This window comes from Magnolia sinica, chromosome 12, assembly GCF_029962835.1.
Source record: "Magnolia sinica isolate HGM2019 chromosome 12, MsV1, whole genome shotgun sequence".
Classification (NCBI taxonomy): Eukaryota; Viridiplantae; Streptophyta; class Magnoliopsida; order Magnoliales; family Magnoliaceae; genus Magnolia; species Magnolia sinica.
This window is the reverse complement of record NC_080584.1, coordinates 5,630,193-5,652,139: the sequence shown is the minus strand read 5'-3', so window position 1 is coordinate 5,652,139 and position 21,947 is coordinate 5,630,193. Positions and strand designations below refer to the sequence as shown.

At 39.4% G+C, this 21,947-nt stretch overlaps 1 protein-coding gene across 1 annotated transcript; it reads right to left on the bottom strand.

Moving 5' to 3' along the window:
- Positions 1-426: 426 nt before the first annotated feature.
- LOC131220833 (sucrose synthase 4-like) lies at positions 427-5,854 on the bottom strand. The gene is made up of 5 exons (XM_058215682.1): positions 5,604-5,854; positions 5,010-5,328; positions 3,654-3,898; positions 3,468-3,558; positions 427-1,199 (listed from the first exon to the last, which is right to left on the bottom strand). The coding sequence occupies exons 1-5, from the start codon at positions 5,705-5,707 to the stop codon at positions 762-764; spliced, it is 1,197 nt and encodes a 398-aa protein (XP_058071665.1). The 5' UTR covers positions 5,708-5,854; the 3' UTR covers positions 427-761.
- Positions 5,855-21,947: the final 16,093 nt, after the last annotated feature.

Here is a 21,947-nt window from a genome sequence, read left to right as displayed (position 1 = left end):
GGAGGACCATACAAAGTGAATGTTTTGAATAGGGCTGTCAGTTCACAATCTGGCCTGAACCAAACCAGACCCACCCATTGCAAGGGCTGTGTTATGTGCAGATGAAAAATGTGGCGGATTAAGGGGGTGTTTGGATCTTAAGTTGCTTAAGATAAGCTTTGTATTCCACAATTAGCTTATCTTAAGAAGTAAGTATGTTTGGCAAATAACCTAGTTGTCAGCTCTGATGCCTCTCTTCAGCAACTTATGAAAAGTAGAAAAGCTAAAAAAAATAATAATAATAACTGAAGTGATTATTTACTTATAAGTAAAAAAAAAGTTACTAATAACTAATCATAAGCCAAACTTACTTACCTAAAATAAGTCACTCATCTACTGCTGTACGTAGAAATAAAAAATAAAATAAAATTAACAGAAGTGATTAACTTATCTAAAAAAGTTGCTTATAACTAATTACAAACCAAACTTATTGATATGAAAGAAGTCACTTATCTACAGCTGTAAGCAGAAAAACGTATCTTACTAGGTGGTATACAAACGGGCCCTAAAAGACTGGGCCCCATAAAAAAGACAAGAATTTGACAACACCAACGGCAGCAACCACCACCACCACCACCTGATGGGGTTACTTCTAGCAGAACATGCCAAAAGCTTATACCAAAATTTGTTTTGGATGTGGAAAGGGCAAGACAGAGACGACCACAACAACAGCCATACCAACGGAAGCAGCATCAGCAGCCGCAGCAACAGCAGCGACGAAATCATGATAAAATAAGAAGAGCTGCTTTAAGGGCAAGTGCAATGTAGACCAGTGCAACAGCTACCCACATCAGCTTCTTGACCATAGCAACTGATACAGGCACCCGTGGAAGTGTTGCTGAGAGCGGAAGTAGTCCCATCGCCAATGTAAAGGTCGTGAAAACCGCAAAGGTGTAGGCTTTGGAGAGAATTTCATGGGATGGATCCACATAAACCCCATCAGAAAGATCAAGCAACCCAATAGCAGAAACTGTAATTGAAGGGACCACTACCATTAACACATCCTTCCACACTAGAGTTTCTCCAACCAACGTAGGCACCGCTGCAACCAACATGTCCATGTCGTCCTCTTGGACATTGATGATATGGTGGCCCATAGCGATCTCAGCCATTGTTGTGTTGGAGGAAGTTTGATACGAACCACGATGTGAGGAGAGATCCTGTTACAAGCCAAACGACTATGATTTTATTGGTTGAAAAAAATAAAAATTATATATATATATATATAACATAAAGAGCTCCGTGGGCCCCGTTGTAACAAGTTTTGGGCATCCACACCATCAATTAGATGCACCCTTCCATGGTTGGCCATGGGTCTAAAAATTTGGCCAGTTCATTACTTAGGTAGGCCATACTATAGACGACATTTGAGAGTGGATGCCCACTCATTGAAACCTTCTTATAGGACCCACTGAGATGTGGTTCACACATCAAACCTATCCATTGTGTGTTCTCACTTGGATGAGGGGTCACACCAAATTTCAGGCTATTCCAAAACTATGCTGGCCCCACCAGGTGCTTTTAGATGTTTTGGGCATGATTGTACATGGTTTCAGATTGTGGAGCCCACCTAAGTTTTGAATATCGCTGATTTCTATGACATCCCATAACCTAGAGGGGACCCACCAAATGTGCAATGTGGATGTCCAACACATATCACATTGGGGTCCACAGATCTCGACCTCATGGGTAGTTCCCATAAAATCAACCTCATAGAACCAGGATGATTTTATTGAAACTGACTTTCCTGTAGCTGAGATTTTGAAAATATTGCTATGTCAATATTTTCAAAAATCTCATCATTATTATATATATATATATATATATATATATATATATATATATATATATATATATATTGGCAAGATTTCTTGGTAATATCCCAAGAAGAAACTCAAACTTTGAAAATCTCTTGAGAAATTGCCCAGGATGAGATTTCTCACCAATACGAACCCACACATGAAGAAGATTCAAAACTGAAGTCAGCCACACCAGTGGGGATTGAACACCCACCAAATCCTCTTGGGCCTGAGGAATTAGGGATCAGGCTCATAATTGTGTTCTTCCTTCATCCAGGTGGGAACCACCTTATGAATGGGTTGGATGGCATATAAACATCATGGTGGACCCCAGGATGGTCTCAATGGTGGGCCTCATCCCCACTGTTTCCTGTGGTGTGGCCCACTTGACTTGTGGATCTCCCTCATGATTGGGATCATGTCCTAAACTGAGCTCTCTTCAAACAGATGGATGGACTGATACAACACGAACATCACTGTAGCCCGACAGAGTCTGAGGTTACAGGGGATTCCTGTAACCCTGTTTTGCAGACAATACGTGTCTCTTTTTATTGTTTTGGGAAGTTTCCGTGGAGTTCCTTGGCCAGTCTGACGTGGCATGATAAGTGAACTAAGAGTATGTGCACATTTTGACAGTATAAACATGGAGGCATGGCACACCTGGAAAGATCCAAGCTGCCCATCAAGTGGATCCTACTGGTCAAATGTCTTTCCTCAAAAAAGAAGCTGACCCGTTATCAGATGGAGCATGCAATAGCTCCATTTGGAATATTGGATCGAGTCCTTAATCCTGTATATTTTGTGCATGCATCACCAATCTGATCAACGGAGAACTGGCATGACTTTTTCCTCAGAAAGCATCCAAGTGGGAGCCCATACAATGAGGGGCTTGGATCCTGCACAAGTATGCTAAGTTGCTGCAAAAGTTGAGGAAATAACAGCGGAGCTTTCTTCCGTTTCGAACCCAAAAGCTGGTGGTGCTTGAACTGGGGTTGGAGTGGAGTCCCAGAACCTCAGGTGGGATTGAAATTTGGTGAAGCCGGGGAAACACCAAGTTCAGACGCGGATTGCCTGCGACCCAGACTGCAGGAGTCGGAAGCTAGGTGGGTCCCACTGATGTTTGTGAAAAATCCACCCTGTCCATCATTTTAAAACCTCATTTTAGGGTATGAGACCAAAAATGAGGCCGATCAAAACTCAAGTAGGCCACATGATGGATCGGAGATGCCTAAAAAATCTTCGAGGTAGGATTATCATTAACCTTTGATTGATGGCCTACAAATAGAATATCCAAAAAATAAAAATAAAATGGTCCAAAAGAAAGGTATAGTTGCATGAAGTGTGAAGCAAAGCAGCTATAGATTCAAGTGTGGGAGCAGAGAAGCATATTTCAAAATTCTAGCAAGTTTAAACAGCTAATAAGACTCTTCGATGTGAGAGCGGCAATTGGTTCAAGGATCATGCAATCAAGGGCCAAACATTGGATGGATAACAGGATTTTCAAATCTATGATTTTTTAGGCATCCTCCAGCCGGATTGGGGACTCACAACTTAAATTTAAATGCAAGTATCTGCCAAATTTCTATATCGCAAGTTTATTTCAAGCTTCTGAATAGAAAAGGAGCTTACCAGATAACTCTTATGCTTCAAGACATACTTCCAGAAGCCATAAACACCAGTCAATGTCATCAACCTCTCGGAATAGGTCTTCCACGTGTACCTGGATCATGGATTAAGCAAGAAATGAGAATTATAGCCCCATAAATACAAAAGAAAAAAATCAATTAAGCATAGCAAAAGAAATACATCACTTACTTTTCATTAATGCGCTTTAGACCTTCCTGAGAGACTCTATCCCAGTGGGACGGATCTTTCTTGCATTCTGTGAAGAAGTCAACGAGAAGCTCAGCAGCTTTATCACCTTGGTAGGGATCAATATGGAAGCCTGAAACACCGTGTACTATAATCTCGGCAGGCCATCCATTATTTGTCGCGAAAGTGGGCAGACCACAAGTCATGGCTTCAATGACCGTAGGCCCAAAAGCTTCATACAAGGCAGGCTGGAAACCGAGAGAAACATCACATTGACATTATACAAACACTAACTAGGAGTACTGATTATCTCAAAGAAGCAGGATTCAAAGAAGAAGAATGAGTAAAATGCTATATGGGTTATGGTCATTGTTGTAGTTTAAAGAGGATTACAAAGAGAAGATTTTCGTAAAGAAAAATATACAGACCATTCTTTGATAAATACACTCCATTCTCTACTTCTTCTTCTTCTTCTTTTTGTTTTTTGTTTTTTTTTTTTTTTTTTTTTTTTTGGGGGGGGGGGGCGGTGAAATTTTATTGGAAAAGAAGAAAACATGATACAAATGAGATGGCAAAGCCAGACTCCATTCTCTACTTTTGGTATTATAATGGTAATAAAACATACTTTTTCAGTGGGTTATTAAAGGTCTATTGTTCTAATACCAGAGTAGCAAAGATGGATGCGTTTATCAAAAGAAGTAGAGAGAGAGAGAGAGAGAGAGAGAGAGAGAGAGAGAGAGAGAGAGAGAGAGATGTTCAAACTTGTGGATTGCTTGCAAATAAAACCCAGTCAACTCAGTTTCCCCAGGCACAGTGACATATCTCGTTCTCATCAATTTCTTGGCCTGGAAATTTCCCAGGAGATTTTCAAATTTTAAGGTTTCTCTCGTGATATTATGGAGAAAACCATCATCATCATCTAGACCTCACCCTAAGTAATTGGGGTCGGTTACTTCATGATTGAAGTTATGGCATAAATCTGATGCTGACTGCCAACCTGATGCAACCCTCCTCTATCCATCCGGGGCTTTACCAGCATTGAAAGCACATTATTGCGAGAATCTCACCAAAAATAAAAATATCAAAAATATCATTATAAATTAATATACATTCTGAAATTCATTTACATATATAACAAATTCCTAAAAATGTTTACTATTTTTTTGCGTGTTAATATTGCCAAAAAAAGGTGATATTTTAAAATCTGCCAATATTTTTAAAATCTCGTGGTAATTTTGCAATAATATCGTTTAGTGTTATTTTTTCATTGATTAGGATGAGTCACTCTCATAATTGAAAGATGAAGTCTCCAAAGACAAGTCCTGAGTTCTTAAATTAATTGAGCGCATATGACAATACCTGTACAAAAGCACCCCTCGTATCTGCAATGTAACGGTAGAGCTCACCATTGTGCACCGTATTCATTTGGGCTGAAATCCATCGGAACTGACCATTCAAGTTATATGTTGCAATCAAAGACTTCATTTTCTTCATCTCAGCTTGCTCCTCTGTGTCGTTTGAATCTTTCCCATGGTCACCAGCCACCACTACAAGGTTAACCAGTTCCCTGAGGTGGGTATTCTTCCCATACCACTCAATAAGTCCAGTAAGGTTCTTAACATGGTCCAGCCTCGCCATTGAAAATATAATTGGCTTGTTCCGGTCATTTAACATGCACCTGCAAGAATCCCAAGGGACAATCACTATCAATCTAAGTTTAAATATGGACATTCAATATCAGCCATGGCGCCTCAGTGCCATGGGGGGGAAGATAGCTATCCATCAGGTAGACCACACTGTGTAGATGTCATGGCCCAAAACTCAGCGCAGTCCACTCATCAAGGGTGCCACAATGTATACAACAAGTGTAGTCTCCATGTTATGAAAACCTCTAGATACAAAGAATGAGGAAACAAAAGGAACATAGAAAAATGGTGAAGCAGAGGCTCTCACATGTATTCTGTGTTCTGAACAGGACCGTAAAGAAGCTCCTCAATTTCAGGATGGAGAGTGGTGAGCCGTCTTTTGTCCTCTGAATACGGGAAATAAATAGCCATATCCGATCCTGGCGAGACAATGTCAAACTTGTGATCGAAGACATCAATCCCGTGAACAACTTGGTAGAGTCCAGGCAGAGCGAAGGCACCGTGGCATTCATACTGTCCGATAGTGTTCTTGCTGAAACAATGCAAATTATAAAGAAGTCAGTTCTGGTAATGTCATATGCCAAGGAAAAATAACGAGGCATTCTACCATAAGTATCTTGATTGTCTCCATGAAATCAAGCTAACTCAAGAGTTTAAGTCGAGCTTTAACCACTGGTTTAAATGTTTGTAATACTCTTCATATTATCCACTTAGATACCAAGTAAAAAGGAAAATTTATATACTAAACTAACTGGAGATGAAAGAACTAAGATCTACAAGCATGCCATTTTTTCAGAACATCATGTAGGGTAAAATAAAGGTCAAGGATTAATAAAACAAAATTCCCTGTTCCAATTTACCAGCAATAGAAATCAGAGCGGGGCGTAGAATACCTTCCAGCAATCGTAGAGTCTGTATGGTTCATGGCGATTAGATCTGCCGGAAATTGGCAAGAAAAATGGTGCTTCTCACCTAGTTTTTTCCAATGTATATCAGAATCTGGATACTTAGTTTCTTCTAGGGCATGAGCAATGGCTCACCAATGATCACAGGCCACTCAAGTCCTGAAAAATGGACAGATGTCATTTTGCTCATTCTGTCCATTTTACAGTCCCTTATTAGAATGGCAGTGATCATCCAGTAAGGGTACATCTTGGGCCATTTGTGATCCATGGAGGAGCCATCTTATCCAATGGTCGCTGTGACCAACTGACCATAAGTGGGCCTACTTTGGCCCCACATAGGAAACCCAGTGTAATAATATATGAATAATTCATACTTGACCATAGGTCATATAAATAAAACAATAGCAATTATAATTATAATCCTTCAGAGCACAAATGTTCAGTCGAAATAATGGCAATCACCTCTCATCCAAGAGATCCCATATGTTTTACAATAGTTGGGCCCTTCTTCATGATGCTTTCATTCACAATCACAGAGCTTTGACGAAGCCACATTCACAGCAAGAACTTGGCACTATCATTACCAAAAAATGCTAATTGCACATGACTTATCCCAGTACAGGCATTCGCCTGATTTTCAGGCCATGCCATGTACACAGTAATGCCCACCTAATGAATGACCTCGAGGGTTTTGAAAAGGAGCCCTCACGTGCATCGTAGCTGGTATGCACCCCCTAGCTTTTTAACCATCAGATTGCACTTAAAAATGCAATTCTGACATAGCAAAAGACATTTTTCCAGGTTAATGCTATGTGGTACATTGGAATTGCACTTGACTGCAACATGAGGGTTTGAAAGCTAGGGTGTATACTAGCCATGGAAATGCATGGGGATAGCACTGCAACACAAGGGTTTAAAAGCGAAGATATAAACTAGCCACAGAAGAAAAGCTTAGGGCCTGTTTTTTTTTTTTTTTTTCTCTCTCTAATTACTTGTAAATATAGGTAAATAAGTAATTATTATTTACACCTGTAATTACAGCCCACCCACCTCCACATGACATGGCAACTAGTCCTGTTTGGAAGCCTCTAATGCTAAAACTGAGGAAAGGAAATTCGGTTCCTTAACATCGATGACTACCATTGAAAACTTCTTGGGGGCCACAGGGTTTGGATCAAATTGATATTTGTGTTTATCCTTCATCCATGTATATGTGATGTTATGAACAAGTTGGATGACAGATACACATCCTGTGGGCCCTAGGCTTATTTTAGCTTCAACAATGGGCATCATAATTCCCCGTTTCCTATGGTCTGATCCACTTGAGCTTATAATCTGCCTCATTTTTTGGGCTCATGCCTAAAATGAGTTAATAAAATGGATGGACAGCTTGGATCAGACACATACATCACGGTGGGCCCCACGATGCCCTAAAACCTTGTGTGGGGCAGGCCCTAAAGAGTGCAATTTATGGGGCACACGCCAATTTTCCAAATTAACTGGTATGGAGCGTATGTTGGATGCCATGGTGTATATTAGTCATGCCACCCACTACTGGGCCCTATCAAAACACATGGCCAGGATCTCACACAAATAAATAGAATGGAAGGAGCAATTCTGGCAGTATTTACTAGCAGCAACAATCATATGGACATATTGTAAATATAAACAATCAAGTTATTCCATTAAGGATCTGCTGTCAAAGATTTCATCTCCAGAGACCAATTCCAATATCCTAAAATGACAGTTTTAGCAGCCAAACAGCAACATCAGACAACGAAAAAGAAAACAAAAACCCATCTCGCTACAATTTTCTTTACATTTGTTACTAGTGAAAATGAAAGTAAAACAAGATCGGTATAAGCCATACCTCGACAGAAGGGAAACCAGTTCTTTCGGATGAGCAGACAGAGATTTGACCAGAGACAGCCTGTCCTCGTCCATCACTACTCTCTCTTCTCAGAAAGCCTCTAACTGAGGAAAGAACAAAATAATAATATATATATATATATATATATATTTTGAAAAGAAATATAATATGAATTGCTATTATTAGAAAACTAGAAGGACATAAGCCCTCCCTCCCAACCATCTCCACTGTACATCATGCACTGCCCGGGGTGATCAGAACCGTTCATATGGTGGGCCAGCCAGCACATGCATGATAGGTCAAGGATTAGGGTGATCGGACAACCCCAGCTGTCCGATTTGTGCAATTCATGCCAGCTTAATCGGATTATCAATCATCCACTTGCAGACCAATATCATCAAGACTAAACTAATCTAACAGTTATGGCTCATTTACAAGGTGGCCCACCAGATTAAAGGTCCTGATCACCCTCAACAATGTCCACACAGAAAGCAGAGACTGAAAGGGAAAATTGCTTATTAACAAGAAAGAGAAACCAGGATTTTTTTTAAAAAAATACTGAAAATGGTAAAAAAATCCCAAAAAAAATGCCGTTATAATGCAATTTACTTCGAAAATCAAGCTGAGAAATGCAACAAAAATCCCAAGAAAATGACAATAAAATTGAATTTACTTCGAAAACCAAACTTGGGAAAATTGTATAATTAAAAAAATCAATTTTTAGAAGAATTTCCGAAATTTAGAGATACCAAAATTAGAAAATTTACAAGAACTGCAAAAACTCAATCACGATTTTTAGAAGAAAATCGAAAACTAAAAATCGATGAATCGGTAAAACCGTAGAGATCCGCAAAAGGGGGAAGCAGGGAATGGCAAAACCGTAAATATTTGAACTTTCTAGAGCATATATGTATTAAATTTACTTCGAAATTCAAGCTCGGGAAAATAGTTTTAAAGATCCCAAGAAAATCGATTTTTAGAAGAATTTCCGAAATTTAAAGATACCAAAATTAGAAATTTTACAAGAACTGAAAAAACTCAATCAGGATTTTTTGAAGAAAATGCAAAACTTAAAATCAATGAATTGGCAAAACCGTAGATATCCGCAAAGGGGGGAAACAGGGAATGGCAAAACCGTAAATATTCAAACTTTCTAGACCATATATGTATTGAATTTACTTCGAAATTCAAGCTCGGAAAAATAGTTTTAAAATTCCCAAGAAAATTAATGCAATTTACTTCGAAAATCAAGCTCAGGAAAATAGTAAATTGAATTATATCAAGCTCAGGAAAATAGTAAAAAAAAAATCCCAAGAAAACGTAATAAAATGCAATTCACTTAAAAAAAAGAAAAAAAGAAAAAAAAAAAAAAAGAAGCTCGGAAAATAGTAAAAAAATCCCAAGAAAATGCCAATATAATCCAATTTACTTGGAAAATCCAGATCGGGAAAATTGGGGAAAATTCAATAAAATGGCCGAAATTCAGAGATTCCCAAATTAAAATCTTACAAGAATTGCAAAAACTCAATCACGATTTTTAGAAGAAAACCGAAAACTTAAAATCGATGAATTGCTGAAACAGCAGATATCCGCAAAAGAAGGAGAAAGCAGCGAATGGCAAAACCGTAAATATCGGAACTTTCTAGACCGTATATGTATTGCAAACCATCAGATACTCGGGCATCGTATACGAACTTTCATGCAAAGCACTTTCTTCCCGGCGAACTGCCTGTGTGTAGGACATCCGGCCAGTGAAAAAGGTAGGCCACACCATCATGAACATCGGTTTCCGTTAAATCGGACCGATCCATTCATTTACTGGGCCCGCCCATGGCCATCGGCCGTCGATCGATTTGTGTGGACCGGATGATCTCATGGCATGGCCCCGCTTTTTGCACGGATCTGATCTCTTACGCAAGCAACATGTTCGCCGGAAAGCGAAGAGAATGGGGATCGACGACGAGAAATAGACAAGATTGAGATTTTCTAGGGCTAAGAAACTCGTATTCAACGCACCTGAAGAAAAGAAACGAAAACACGAGAAATGAAAATTGGGTTTTTGCGATGGAAGAAAGGAGCGTGAAACGGGGTATTTATGGAGGAGGAGGGAGGGAAAAGTAATGTGAGAGAGTCTGGGCTGGGAGTGAAGAGTATTTATAGAGGAGGAGGGAGTGAAAAGTACTTGGTAATTCAAGGTAAATGAGTAATATTTATTTACCAGTGCATTTCTGAGTTAGATTTCCAAGGTGATGTTGACTGCCGCCTTTCTTTGATAACGCTCTTCACATCACTCGAAGAGAAAAATGTTAAATCATGGGGCCATCATGATGTATGTGTCTTATCCACCCCGTCCAAACCTTTAGATAACTCATCTTAAGCATGAGCTGAAAAATGAAGCAGATCCTAAGATCAAGTAGACCACAACAGAAGAAATAATGGGAATTAAACTCCTACGATTGAAACTTTCTCGGGGACCCACGAGTTTTGGACTAAACTGATATTTTTGTTTCCCCTTATCCATGGCTGTGTGACCCTATGAATAGGTTGGATGACGGGCCTTAGGGAGAAAACAGCTTTCAACCATTGATGTCTTGATGATCATTGTTCCTTAAGGTGTGATTCACTTAAGATTTTGAGTTTCTTAATGTTTGGTTTCATGTCTTAAAATATATTTTTTAAAAAGATGAATGGTGTAGATAACTCACATATATCGTAGTGAGGTCCATATATTTAAATAAGGAATAATATATACTGCATCGACCGTTTTTCAGAACATAATTCCCGGTGGTAAGTAATAATTACTTATTTCTTTGTAATTAAAAATCGAAGGCACTTCAACTGAGATAATTTCACCGTCGATTCCTCGGTTCGGAAACGGATTGCGTCCTTGTCCGGTTAGACAAAACTCGGTCCAAGAAGGAGCTATATGGCTATATGGGTCCATTGTGATGAATTGATTTCATCCACACCGTTCATCAATTTTCCATATAATTTTAGTGTATTAAAGAAAAATTGATGCAGATCCTATGCTCAAGTGGACCATGTCATAGGAAGAACCGGTGATAATGATGCGCACCGTTGAAACATTTCTATGGCCCACCTTCATGTATATTTTCTATCCAATCTTTTCATAAAGGTCACGTACGCCTGGATTAAGGGAAAAAATAAATTTCATATTGATCCAAAACTTCTTTACCCATCAAGTAGTTTTTAATGGTAGTTGTTCAATCCTCACTATGTAGTCACTTGAGAGTTGGATCTACCTTATTTTTTAGTTTCTATACTCAAAATTATCTAGAAAAATGGATAAACGGAGTGGATAAAACCCATACATCATAGTGGGCCCCAAAGAGGCCCTGCATGCACTGATTTACGTCCAGCGGGTGAAGGACGCCATACGCTTACGTTAGTTTTCGGTGAAGGGAGGAAGTTTTCCAACGATATTACCACCGTCGAATCCCTGTTTTTGGAATACCGCTTTTAGGGCCTGTTTGGCCGGGCAGATTGGAAGGTACTGGAAGGGACTGGAAGAAGATACCGGGATTGGTCAGGCGTGCCAAACAGACACGTTATTCTCCGTCGCGGAAATGACGCAGCTCGGCCAACGCACCATTTATATAAAAAAACATATCGTTTTTTCGTTCTTTTATTGTTTCCTTTTGCCGAGGGGGACGCGGATTGTGCACCGACTCCTCCGGAATAAACTCTGTGGGGCCCACCGTTGATGTACGTGTCATTGTCCACGCCGTCCATATGTTTTTCCAGCTCATTTTGACGGCATGAGCCCAGAAATGAAGTATATCCGGGAGCGGATTAGGTGATACCCCGGATCCACCAAGCTGGATGGGACCCCGACCGTGGGGCCCACTGTGATGTATTTAACTATATCCACGCCGTACATCCGTATTGAAATCTTGTTTTTAGGTAGGATATATATAATATATATATATAGGGAAAAGGTACTATGCGCTCGGCCTCATGAGTCCGTCCCATGAGGTCGAGCTGTGTGGGCCCCACCGTGATGCGTTTCAAACATCTACCCCATCAGTCAGATGCAACATTCCATCATGACCTAGGACTCAAAAATCAAGTCAATTCGTACTTGTGTGTGCCACACCACATACAGAAGTGGAGAGGGGCCGTGCACCATTAAAACATTCATAATCAGTTTTTTGGGCCCACTGAGATGTTTTTTGCAAATCCAGACCATCCATTATGTGTGTCCCACTTGGATGAGGGTTCAGACCAAGTTTCAGCATCATTAAAAACTCAGGTGGGCCCCACCAAGTTCTTTTATATGTTTTAACGGTGTGTTCACATGATTTTAGATGGTATGGCCCACCTGAGTTCCGTATACAGCTGATTTTTGAGATATCCCATAATTTAGAGGGTACCCATCAAATACACAGTGTTGATGGTCGACACGTATCATGGTGGGGCCCACACAACTCAACTCACGGGAGCTTATTGGGAGGTCGAGTCGCAAGGTACCTTTTCCCATATATATATATATATATATATATATATATATATATATATATATATAAAGCAAATCCGAATCTAAGATGGATCATAGTAAAGAAACGGTGGTGATTGACCGTTGAAAACTTCTTATGGCCCACAAGCTTTGGATCAAGATGTTGTTTGTGTGATCACACTTCATCTAGGTGTTTTTGACCTTATCAACAGGTTGGAAAATAAACATTCCGGTGGAATATATGAAGTTTTTAATGAGTAGGATTCAATCACAGACTGTTTCCTGTGGTGTGGTACCCCTAAGATTTGAGTGACCTTCATGTTTTGGGATCACTTATTAAAATAAGCTGTCAAAATGGTTGAACAGTGTGGATTTAAGGCACATACATCACTTTGAGCCTAACAGTTTGGGTCCTTTAAACGGTAAGTGTTTAAACTCCTGTGGTGTGGTCCACTTAAGCTCTTTTTACTCTTCAATTTTGGGCCTGTGGCTTAAAATAAACTGAAACATGGGATGGATGGCATAGATAAAACACATACTTCGTGTTGGACCCCACAAATCTTGCTGTGCCACAAGAAATCCACCTCCCTCACACGGGTAGCCGATTAGGTGCGCCCCGAATGCACGCCGATTAGCTACTGAACGCGACAGGAGTAGTGCCTTACTTAACTGACGTATTCACGTTCTGTGGCCACCATCATGATGTATTTGTTATATCCACACCGTCCATCCATTTGGAAATATCATTTTATGGGATGGGCCAAATAATGAAGCGGATCCAAATCTCAAGTGGACTCCACAATAGAAAATAGGGAATGAACGCTTACCATTAAATAGTGGTCCACAAAAGCTTTCCATCAAGCTAATATTTACGTTTTTCATTATTCCATGTTATTAGCTTATAAACATCTTGATGAGACCCAGGAAGTTTTCAACGGTGGGCGTCATTGTCCCCATTATTTTATGTGGCGGGGTCCAGGTGAACTTTGGATCTGTCTCATTTTTTGTCTCAGGTGCTAAAATGATCTTTATAAATGGATGGATGGTATGGATACAACAAAAACATCACAGTGGGGGTCAACAAAAAATGTGGTGACGTTACTTCCGCAGTGCTACGCAATACTGCGGGGTTCGGTAGGTAATCCGCGTCCGTCCCGCGTAGCCCAACCCAACGCCGGACGCGGATTCCGTCGTACACCGCAGTCTCCAGCCGGTAACGGGCAGGAGCTTTGTCTGGCAACCGTAATGTATAGCTCTTATCCACACCGTCCATCCATTTTTTTATTTTATTTTTTGTATCATTTTAATATGTAAATCTAAAAATGAGGAAGATCCAAAGCTCAAGTTGACTACACCACGGGAAGAAGTGGTGATAATGATTCTCACCATTGAAACTTTTCTAGAGCCCACACGGTAATGTTTATTTTCTTTTCAACCTATTCATAAAGTTACACGGACTTGGATGAAGAGAAAACACAAATATCAGCTACGTTCAAACCTTCCGTGACCTCCCATAAGTTTTCAAATGTAAGAGTTTAATCCCCATTGTGTAGTCAACTTGAACCTTCGATGGCCTCATTTTTGGGATTTTACCCTAAAATGATTGGAAACATTGGATGAACGGTGTGGATAAGAGCCATACATGACGGAGGCCACTCAAAGCTCCTCTCTGTTCGCTGCCAAAGAGGAATGCCGGCTTAACATCGAGTATTGTACATCCACACCGTCCTTCTGTCTTGTCGGATAATTTCAGACTATGAGGTCAACAATGAAGTAGATCCAAACATAAGGTAGACCGTTCCATAGGAAGTAGTAGTGATTGATCATTAAAAGCTTTTTGTGGGCCATGAATGTTTTAGATCAATGTGATATTTGTTTTTATCATTCATATAAGTTTATGTAACCTTATTAATAGGTTAGATTTCAAATAAACATTAGGTCAGGCCTTAGTCTTTAATAATGGGTTTTCAATCACTACTATTTCATATAGACTGGTCCACCTCATATTCGGATCTTCTTCATTTTTTGGATAACAACCTAAGTTAAGCTGGAAAAATAGATGGATGGCATAGATCTACAATACGTACATTGAGATGGGTCGGACGGTTAAGGTCCAACGGGCAAGGTCGTAACGTGTTGGGGACGACGGGGGCAACTAATCTTCCACTCTCACGCGAAAGCGGATCATGTCAGAACCCTGCCTCCCCTAAGACAGTGCATCCCTTACCGCGGAGCCCACCTTGATGTATGTTTTATGTATCCATACTGTTTATATATTTTTATAGATGATTTTACGACATTATTTTAAAAATAAAACAAATACAATTATATGGTGGACCATACCATATAAAAAAAGTGTTGATTGACCATTAATGGGCCAAAAAGAGTTTTAGATCAAGCCGATATTTATTTTTCCCCTTCAGCCAGGCTTATCGGACCATATCAACGGATTGGATGGTAAATAAACACTAGGAAATATTAAAGTGCGCTCTAAGAAGTTTTTAACGGTAGTATGGTTAATCACCACTATGCCCTAAAATGATCTAAAAATGGATGGACAGCAGATACATGATACATACATCAAGGTGGGCCCGGTAATGGTCATGCCATCTTTGGTGAGCATGGGTCTCCCCTTCACACGTGCCATCATGTGCATGAACCGTTGTCTACCAGCCACGTAGAAAAAGGGGGGGCAAGAGTCATTTTCAGGAGAAAAAAAGACATTTAGAGAGGGGGAAAGGATTGGCTAGTGACCCTTCCACTAGCCATTGGTTAGTAGTCTGTGCCCTGAGCTTTCACTATGATGTATGTGTTTCATTTATGTCATTTATCGACTTCCCCGAATCATTTTATAGTATGAGCCCAAAAATGAGATAGAACAAAATCTCAAGTGGACCACATGGTATTAATTAAACCCTTGCTGCTAAAAACTTTTTAGAGAACTCAAAAGTTTTGGATCATAAGCCCATATTTGTTTTTTTTCCTTAGTATAGGTTTGTATGACCTAATCAACATGTTGGATGTCAAATAAATGTTACATTATGCCATAGTAAGTTTTTAATGGTGGACATTTAATCATCACTAAGTTTTATATATGCCGTATTTTGGGATCACGATCTAAAATGATATGTAAAAATGAATGAATTGCACAGATGAAATACATATATCATGGTGGGCCACAGAGCACCAACAGCATCTCTAGCTAAACAACGTCCATAGAAATGCCTTTACCTAGAAAAAGAAAAATTAAAAATCTACCAATGACAGGTATTGTTTGTCTTTACCTTGAATGTATGGTACGCCGGAAAGCAATAGAGTGGACCAGTTCCCTTTCATATTTGATAATCATAGGTGGCCAATTGGCTGAGACCTTGGTCCCAGCAATGTGGGTGAGATGACCTTGACCTTGGTGACCTTAAGGGCCTGTTCGGACGCGCGGATTAGGTGGGAGTGAGTTGTATTAGGATGGATTGCACGGCTTCCCATATCATAAATGGGTTTGTCAGTGGATTACATGCAATCCCACTGGATTGCTATATCCATCGCCCATCTACTGCCGTGTTTGGACTGGCGGACGAGATGGGATTTCAAAAGCGTCAACATTCGCACTGGGTCCTGCTGGGACGTGTAATGGGCCACCATCATGCACGGTTCGATGATCGGAACCGTCCAATGCGTCTAGGAGGTGGGGCCGACCATACCCATGGAGACCTTATCCTCCCATGCACAGGTAGACACAATTTCCACCATCAAACGCAAGACGGACGGTGGAGTAAAAGATTCCGTGGGCTACATTGAATTTAATCCGAAACCAAACATTTCCGATTAGTTTTTTGACGTGCATTCAGTGGATGGAGTAGATTTTCCTGAAGACATCAATCATGGGCCCCACCATCAGCACAGCGCAAGAAATTGCACAAGTCACTACGTCCGTGAAAACCGACTTCAGTGGGCCATTATGCGATCTTGGTGGTTAGTGCAAATTTAGAGTATGTAATCTAAATTTATACTAAATTTACACTAACTCCATCTGATTAATGACCTAGATTAGACAACTCTAATATCAGTTCATCTGGCTCCAAACCGACCTCCTCTAGTCGATGGGATTCGCAATCCACCGAATCCTCTCCCGAAGCTAAAATCCCACTCCCATCCATTGTCAATACTGCACCGCCCAAACAGAACTGCAGGAGGACTGGGTGGGATTTCAAAATCCTATCCCACATACTCCACTCTACTCCCACCTAATCCACGCGTCCAAACACGCCCTAAGCCCACCCCAAATCATGCATTATATATCCACCCATTTATTTTAGGACATTTTTGCTTTGATGATCAAAACTGTATATACTTGGGTTCCAGTCCCTGCCCGAGTGGCAGACTCTGAGGAGTTTCAGCACAAGGTCTTGAGTTCAAAACCCATATGCGGTGAAATCCCACTATGGCATGCATGGGTGTGTGGCCGGTGCATGTGTAAAAAAAAATTAAAAAAATAATAATAATGATAATAAAACAATAAATAAATAAATAAATAAACAAAGAGCAAAACTGTATATACACTAAGATTGGTAATAATTACTTTTCATGAGCATCTCAAGCATAGGATAGTTTTGACTTGAGAGTTTTATTAAAATTGAGGCACAAATGAATGAAATGTATAAAACGTCTGGAGCCCTACCTGATCGGGATCTGATCCAGCCGTTCATCTCTTTTATCCTCTTATTTTAAAGCATGAATCTATATATATATATATATATATATATATATATATATATATATATATATATATATATATGGGCAAATCCAAAATAGTTGTGACCACATGTAAGGGTGGATGAGAATTGAACACCTATGTTTGAAAACTTTTTGGAGCTATAATAGTTTTGGAACAAGTTGATATTTTTTAATTAGTTCATTCGTGTCTTTTTGACCTTTAATATAGGTTGGATGACAAACGCACGTTACTACGCTATCATTTTTCACTTTAAACTGTGGATTTCATAATTATCCCTTTGTTTTCCATGGTGTGGTTCACCTAAGCCTACAATCTAAGCTGGTGAAACAAATGAACAGAATGAATAAGGCACATACATCATTGTGGGACCCACAGATTTTATCCACTCAATACTAAGTTGCGATTTTGTTTTTCAGCGTGATTTCTCTTTGCAAACATCTTTTAAAAGTATTCATAACCCATTTACCATCAGTAGTAAATGATTAAACAAACATGTCCTAAAGGCTTGTTTGATTTTCCAAATAGACCATAAATAATTGTAAATAAATAATGATTATTTCCTTAAATAATTAAGGCATGGTTCTATGTTTGATTTGATGGGCTTACTTTTTAACAAAGATGGTAAGGATGTGTGAAATATATGTGAGGCTCACCATTATATATGTGGCTTATCCACACCGTCCATCCGTTATGCCAGTTGAATTTGGAGCCTGAATAAAAGACTAACATAGATCCAAAGCTCAAGTAGGCAGTACCACAAGAAAAAGAAAATTGAACACCTACAATTAAACAAAATTTTGAGACCACTGTTTCCTTTGATTTGGGCCACTTGAATGTTAGATTTACCTCATATTTTGGCTCATACTTCAAAATATTTTGGTAAAACGGATGGATGACACGGTCATGTCATATATTTCAAGGTGGGGCCTACAAATTTAAACCAACTCTTTTGGACCTATTTTTAGAGTAGAAAGATCAGTATATTTTTGATAAGTGTAGCTAATTGCACATTTACTGAGTATTTACAAGTTACAAGCATTTAGAAAATCAAGCAGACCCTAAGGCATTGAACAAAAAAATGAAGCTAACACAAATTTTAGTTAGATGAACACACACTAGATAACAATGATCATTGAACGCCCACCGTTAAAAAATTCCTAACATCCACTGTATGCTTAATGTCCATCCAACTTCTCGATAAGGTCAAACGGACTTAGATGAAAGAAAAAAAATATACAAATATAAGCTTGATTCAAAACTTTCATGGCCTACAAAGTGTTTTTTATTAATACTCAATAATCATTGTTTCCTGTAATATAGGCCATCTGAAATTTACCTCTACTACATTTTTTGGGCCATGCTTTAATATAAGCCCTGGAGACAAATGGACAAAGTGAATATACAATGCATACATCAAGCTGGGCCCTACAGCCAGAGTCCCACCCACGTTGCAGGTTAGGTTTACAGCCAAGTAGCACTCCTTCACCATACACGGTTTGGACTTTGACACAGATGGGCAATGTACATTCGGACAAATAATTACTTCTGATGCATCTGTGTATTCTACCTGTATTCTATACGTACCACATGCACAAATAAAAAGTAGAGTATTCTTTGTGGTCCACCTTCTATGCTACATTTGGACCACTAATCTCACATGATGCCATTTATATGTACAAATGGTGGCCCACCTCTCCACAACTGATTACAATATTACTAAATCTTATGTGCCTCATTTAATTTCTCACCGTTTGTAGTAATAAATGGCCAAGAAAAATAAGATACTTGAATTTCTCGAGAGACTGCATGAAGGGTTGTACCCTTCTGCAACAACCCTCAAAGGGTCAAGGGTGTGTAGTGGGAGAGAATCATACCCACTCCTTAAACTGATGTAGGGTTGGTGCCATTTGTCATTTCATTGAGTCCTCTAGACCAGTGCGCCGTCATATGGTCTTTTAGTTAGACGCTTTATTCTCATACAAAATGCCTAACTTTTCCTTCTCTCCTGTTTATTAGGGGCAGTCGAAAAGCTCACTTTGACAAGAAGTCAATTGCTGCTCTTTGCCGTCAAGGCCTAATCTCTGAGTAGCAATTATTAGGAGAACTGGTCCTAATGGTATGTGATAAGATTTATTTTTTTTGGGTTAGCTTGTTAGTACACTCCACTGACAGTTGACACTTCACTGTTAGCCACCTCTATTAGGGATTGATACCAAAACCTCAGCGTTGAAACAAACGATGTATTTTTCACTCAGTCAACCACTTTAATAGGATTTATGTCATAAATTTAAGATATGCACGTAAGAGAATGGAGGGGGTTGGCCCGCCCAACTTCAGTGGAGGTGAATCCCTGACTGTGGGGCCCACCTTGATATAAATATGCCTTATATCCACACCATCCATCCATTCAAAACTCATTTTAGGGCATGATTCCAAAAATTAAGCATATCCAAATCTCGGGTGAACCATATATAGTACAAGAATAAGTGATAATTTATCATTAGAAACTTTTTTGTGGGCCACAAAAGTTTGGGATCAAGCAGATATTTGCGTGGTCTCTTTGTCTAGGTCTTTGTGACCTTATCAACACCGTGGGAAAATAAACATTTTAGTGGTCCACATGAAGTTTTAATGGTGGGGATTCAATCACGAGTATTTCTATGGTGTTGTCCACTTATGGTTTTGGAATTATATCCTAAAATGTAAAAGTGGATGGACAGAGCAGATGTAAGGAACATACATCACAGTGGGCCCCACAGTTAGGAATCTACCAACATAGGTGGATTTGGCGATCAATCCACCGAAGGCGCAACTGGGTTTCAGCAGTATACAACTGCTATTTCAACCTAGATTATGGGATCAGCGCATATGTACCTCCCATGTCGGTGTAAAACAAGAATAAGAGAATGGAATAAATAGGAAATACAAATTTGGTGGTGGTCAAACGAGAAGAAGGACAAACCACATAAATAGCAATCATGAAATCCAACCATAAAGAAAGTGTCAATATCATTTTCCCTGCACACACGCACACATACATGGGCGAATGCCCGGCTACGCACCAGTTTGCATGGAACTCGTGCCAACTTTTTCGAGAACACATCATACGGGATGTAACTCTAAAATCTGAACAGTTTGTGTGAAGTAGCACCTCATGAAACCTCACGGGCTCAATTTTTTACTTTAATCCAAAACTTTGATGGGCCATGAAAAATGAAAACAATTTCCTCCCTTGATCTGTAGTTCTCTTTTCTATGGGCCACTAAAATTTTAGATCAGGGTGAAAATTTGTCTCCCAGTGTTTCATGGGATTCCACATCCCATTGACCGTAAAGATTAGATGCCAATGACACATGTGAAAAGGTGCACATGTGCATAGGTGCACAAGTGAGCATGATTATATATATATAACAAAACACAAAAAGAAAAGTGTCGGATTCGAAACCATTTATCTAATTCCAAAAACATCTCATCCTAAAGGAGACCCCTTTTTAATTCAAGGGCCTGTTTGGCCGGACCGATCCCACGGTGGTATTGGGAGGGATGAGATCCCGATATCCCCGGGATATGCATGACAAGCCAAACAGACTCAGTGAACTTGTCCCGAGATATAAGCAATCATGTGGATCGATCCACTGACATCAACATCATTACCTTAAAATTGATCCCATCCCTTGGTTGGATGGATTGGAGGATAAAATCCCGGGATATGCCCTGCAAACCAAACAAACCTAATGAACTTGTCCCGGGATATAGCAATCCCATGGATCTTAAACCAATCCACAGACACCTCCATCATTACCTTAATATCCATCCCATCCCTCCTAATCCCATGGGATTCGCCCAGCCAAACAGCTCCTAAATGAGTCATGGGCCGCCGCACAAATACAGGCTGCATCCAATCAGAATAATAGTGCCGTAATTACTGTTTTTACGTAACAATACCTCCATTTACATAATCCAAACGTGCCCTAACATAGTCCAAATATAGTTACTGTTTTTACATAACAGTACCTCCGTTTAGCCAGCAGGTACACTTCCCTCTCCAACGTAAATGTCTACATGGTTGTTTGCTTTCGGATTTTCTCCATCTGAAGTAAATAAAATAAAATAAAAAATTACATAATACTACCTCATTGATATGATTCAAATTAACTTTTCTTAACCTATTTGATATATCAGGTTTAATTGGTATGCATTTTCATCACTTATGAAAAAGCACACTTAATTGACAAAATTTGGAGAAAATTAACAAAAGTACCATTACGATAATTTACTTGATTAATGAGATAGCTTAATAAAAAGTAAATTTAAATGGATACCATAATATAAATATCATATCAATGAGATATTATTATGCAAAAATCCCTACTTAATGAAAGAGACAGGTACTTAATGAAAGAGACAGGAGTACTGCGTGCCATGCAAAAATAACATGCTAATATAAGAAGAGAGTGCGCTTATCCCCTTACATGGGAGGATTTTTTTAATCCATGGGCTGCTTTAAGTTGGTTATAGACCAAGTATTTCTATAATCATATCTAATATTTCTATAATCATTTTTATAATAATGCACTCACACCAGTTACACCATCAACCTCTATTGTGTGTTGATTTTACCAAGTTCTGTGAACCCAACCATGATGTATGCATTATATCCGCAC

What these genes read in the sequence shown, in the direction of transcription:
- LOC131220833 (XM_058215682.1), bottom strand. Translation starts at nt 5,707, where the DNA reads ATGGCTATTTATTTCCCGTATTCAGAGGACAAAAGACGGCTCACCACT. An exon ending in CTAAAGCGCATTAATGAAAA is followed by an intron (nt 3,559 to 3,653) that starts GTAAGTGATGTA and finishes TCCATGATCCAG; the next exon opens with GTACACGTGGAAGACCTATT. An exon ending in TGAAGCATAAGAGTTATCTG is followed by an intron (nt 1,200 to 3,467) that starts GTAAGCTCCTTT and finishes GGCTTGTAACAG; the next exon opens with GATCTCTCCTCACATCGTGG.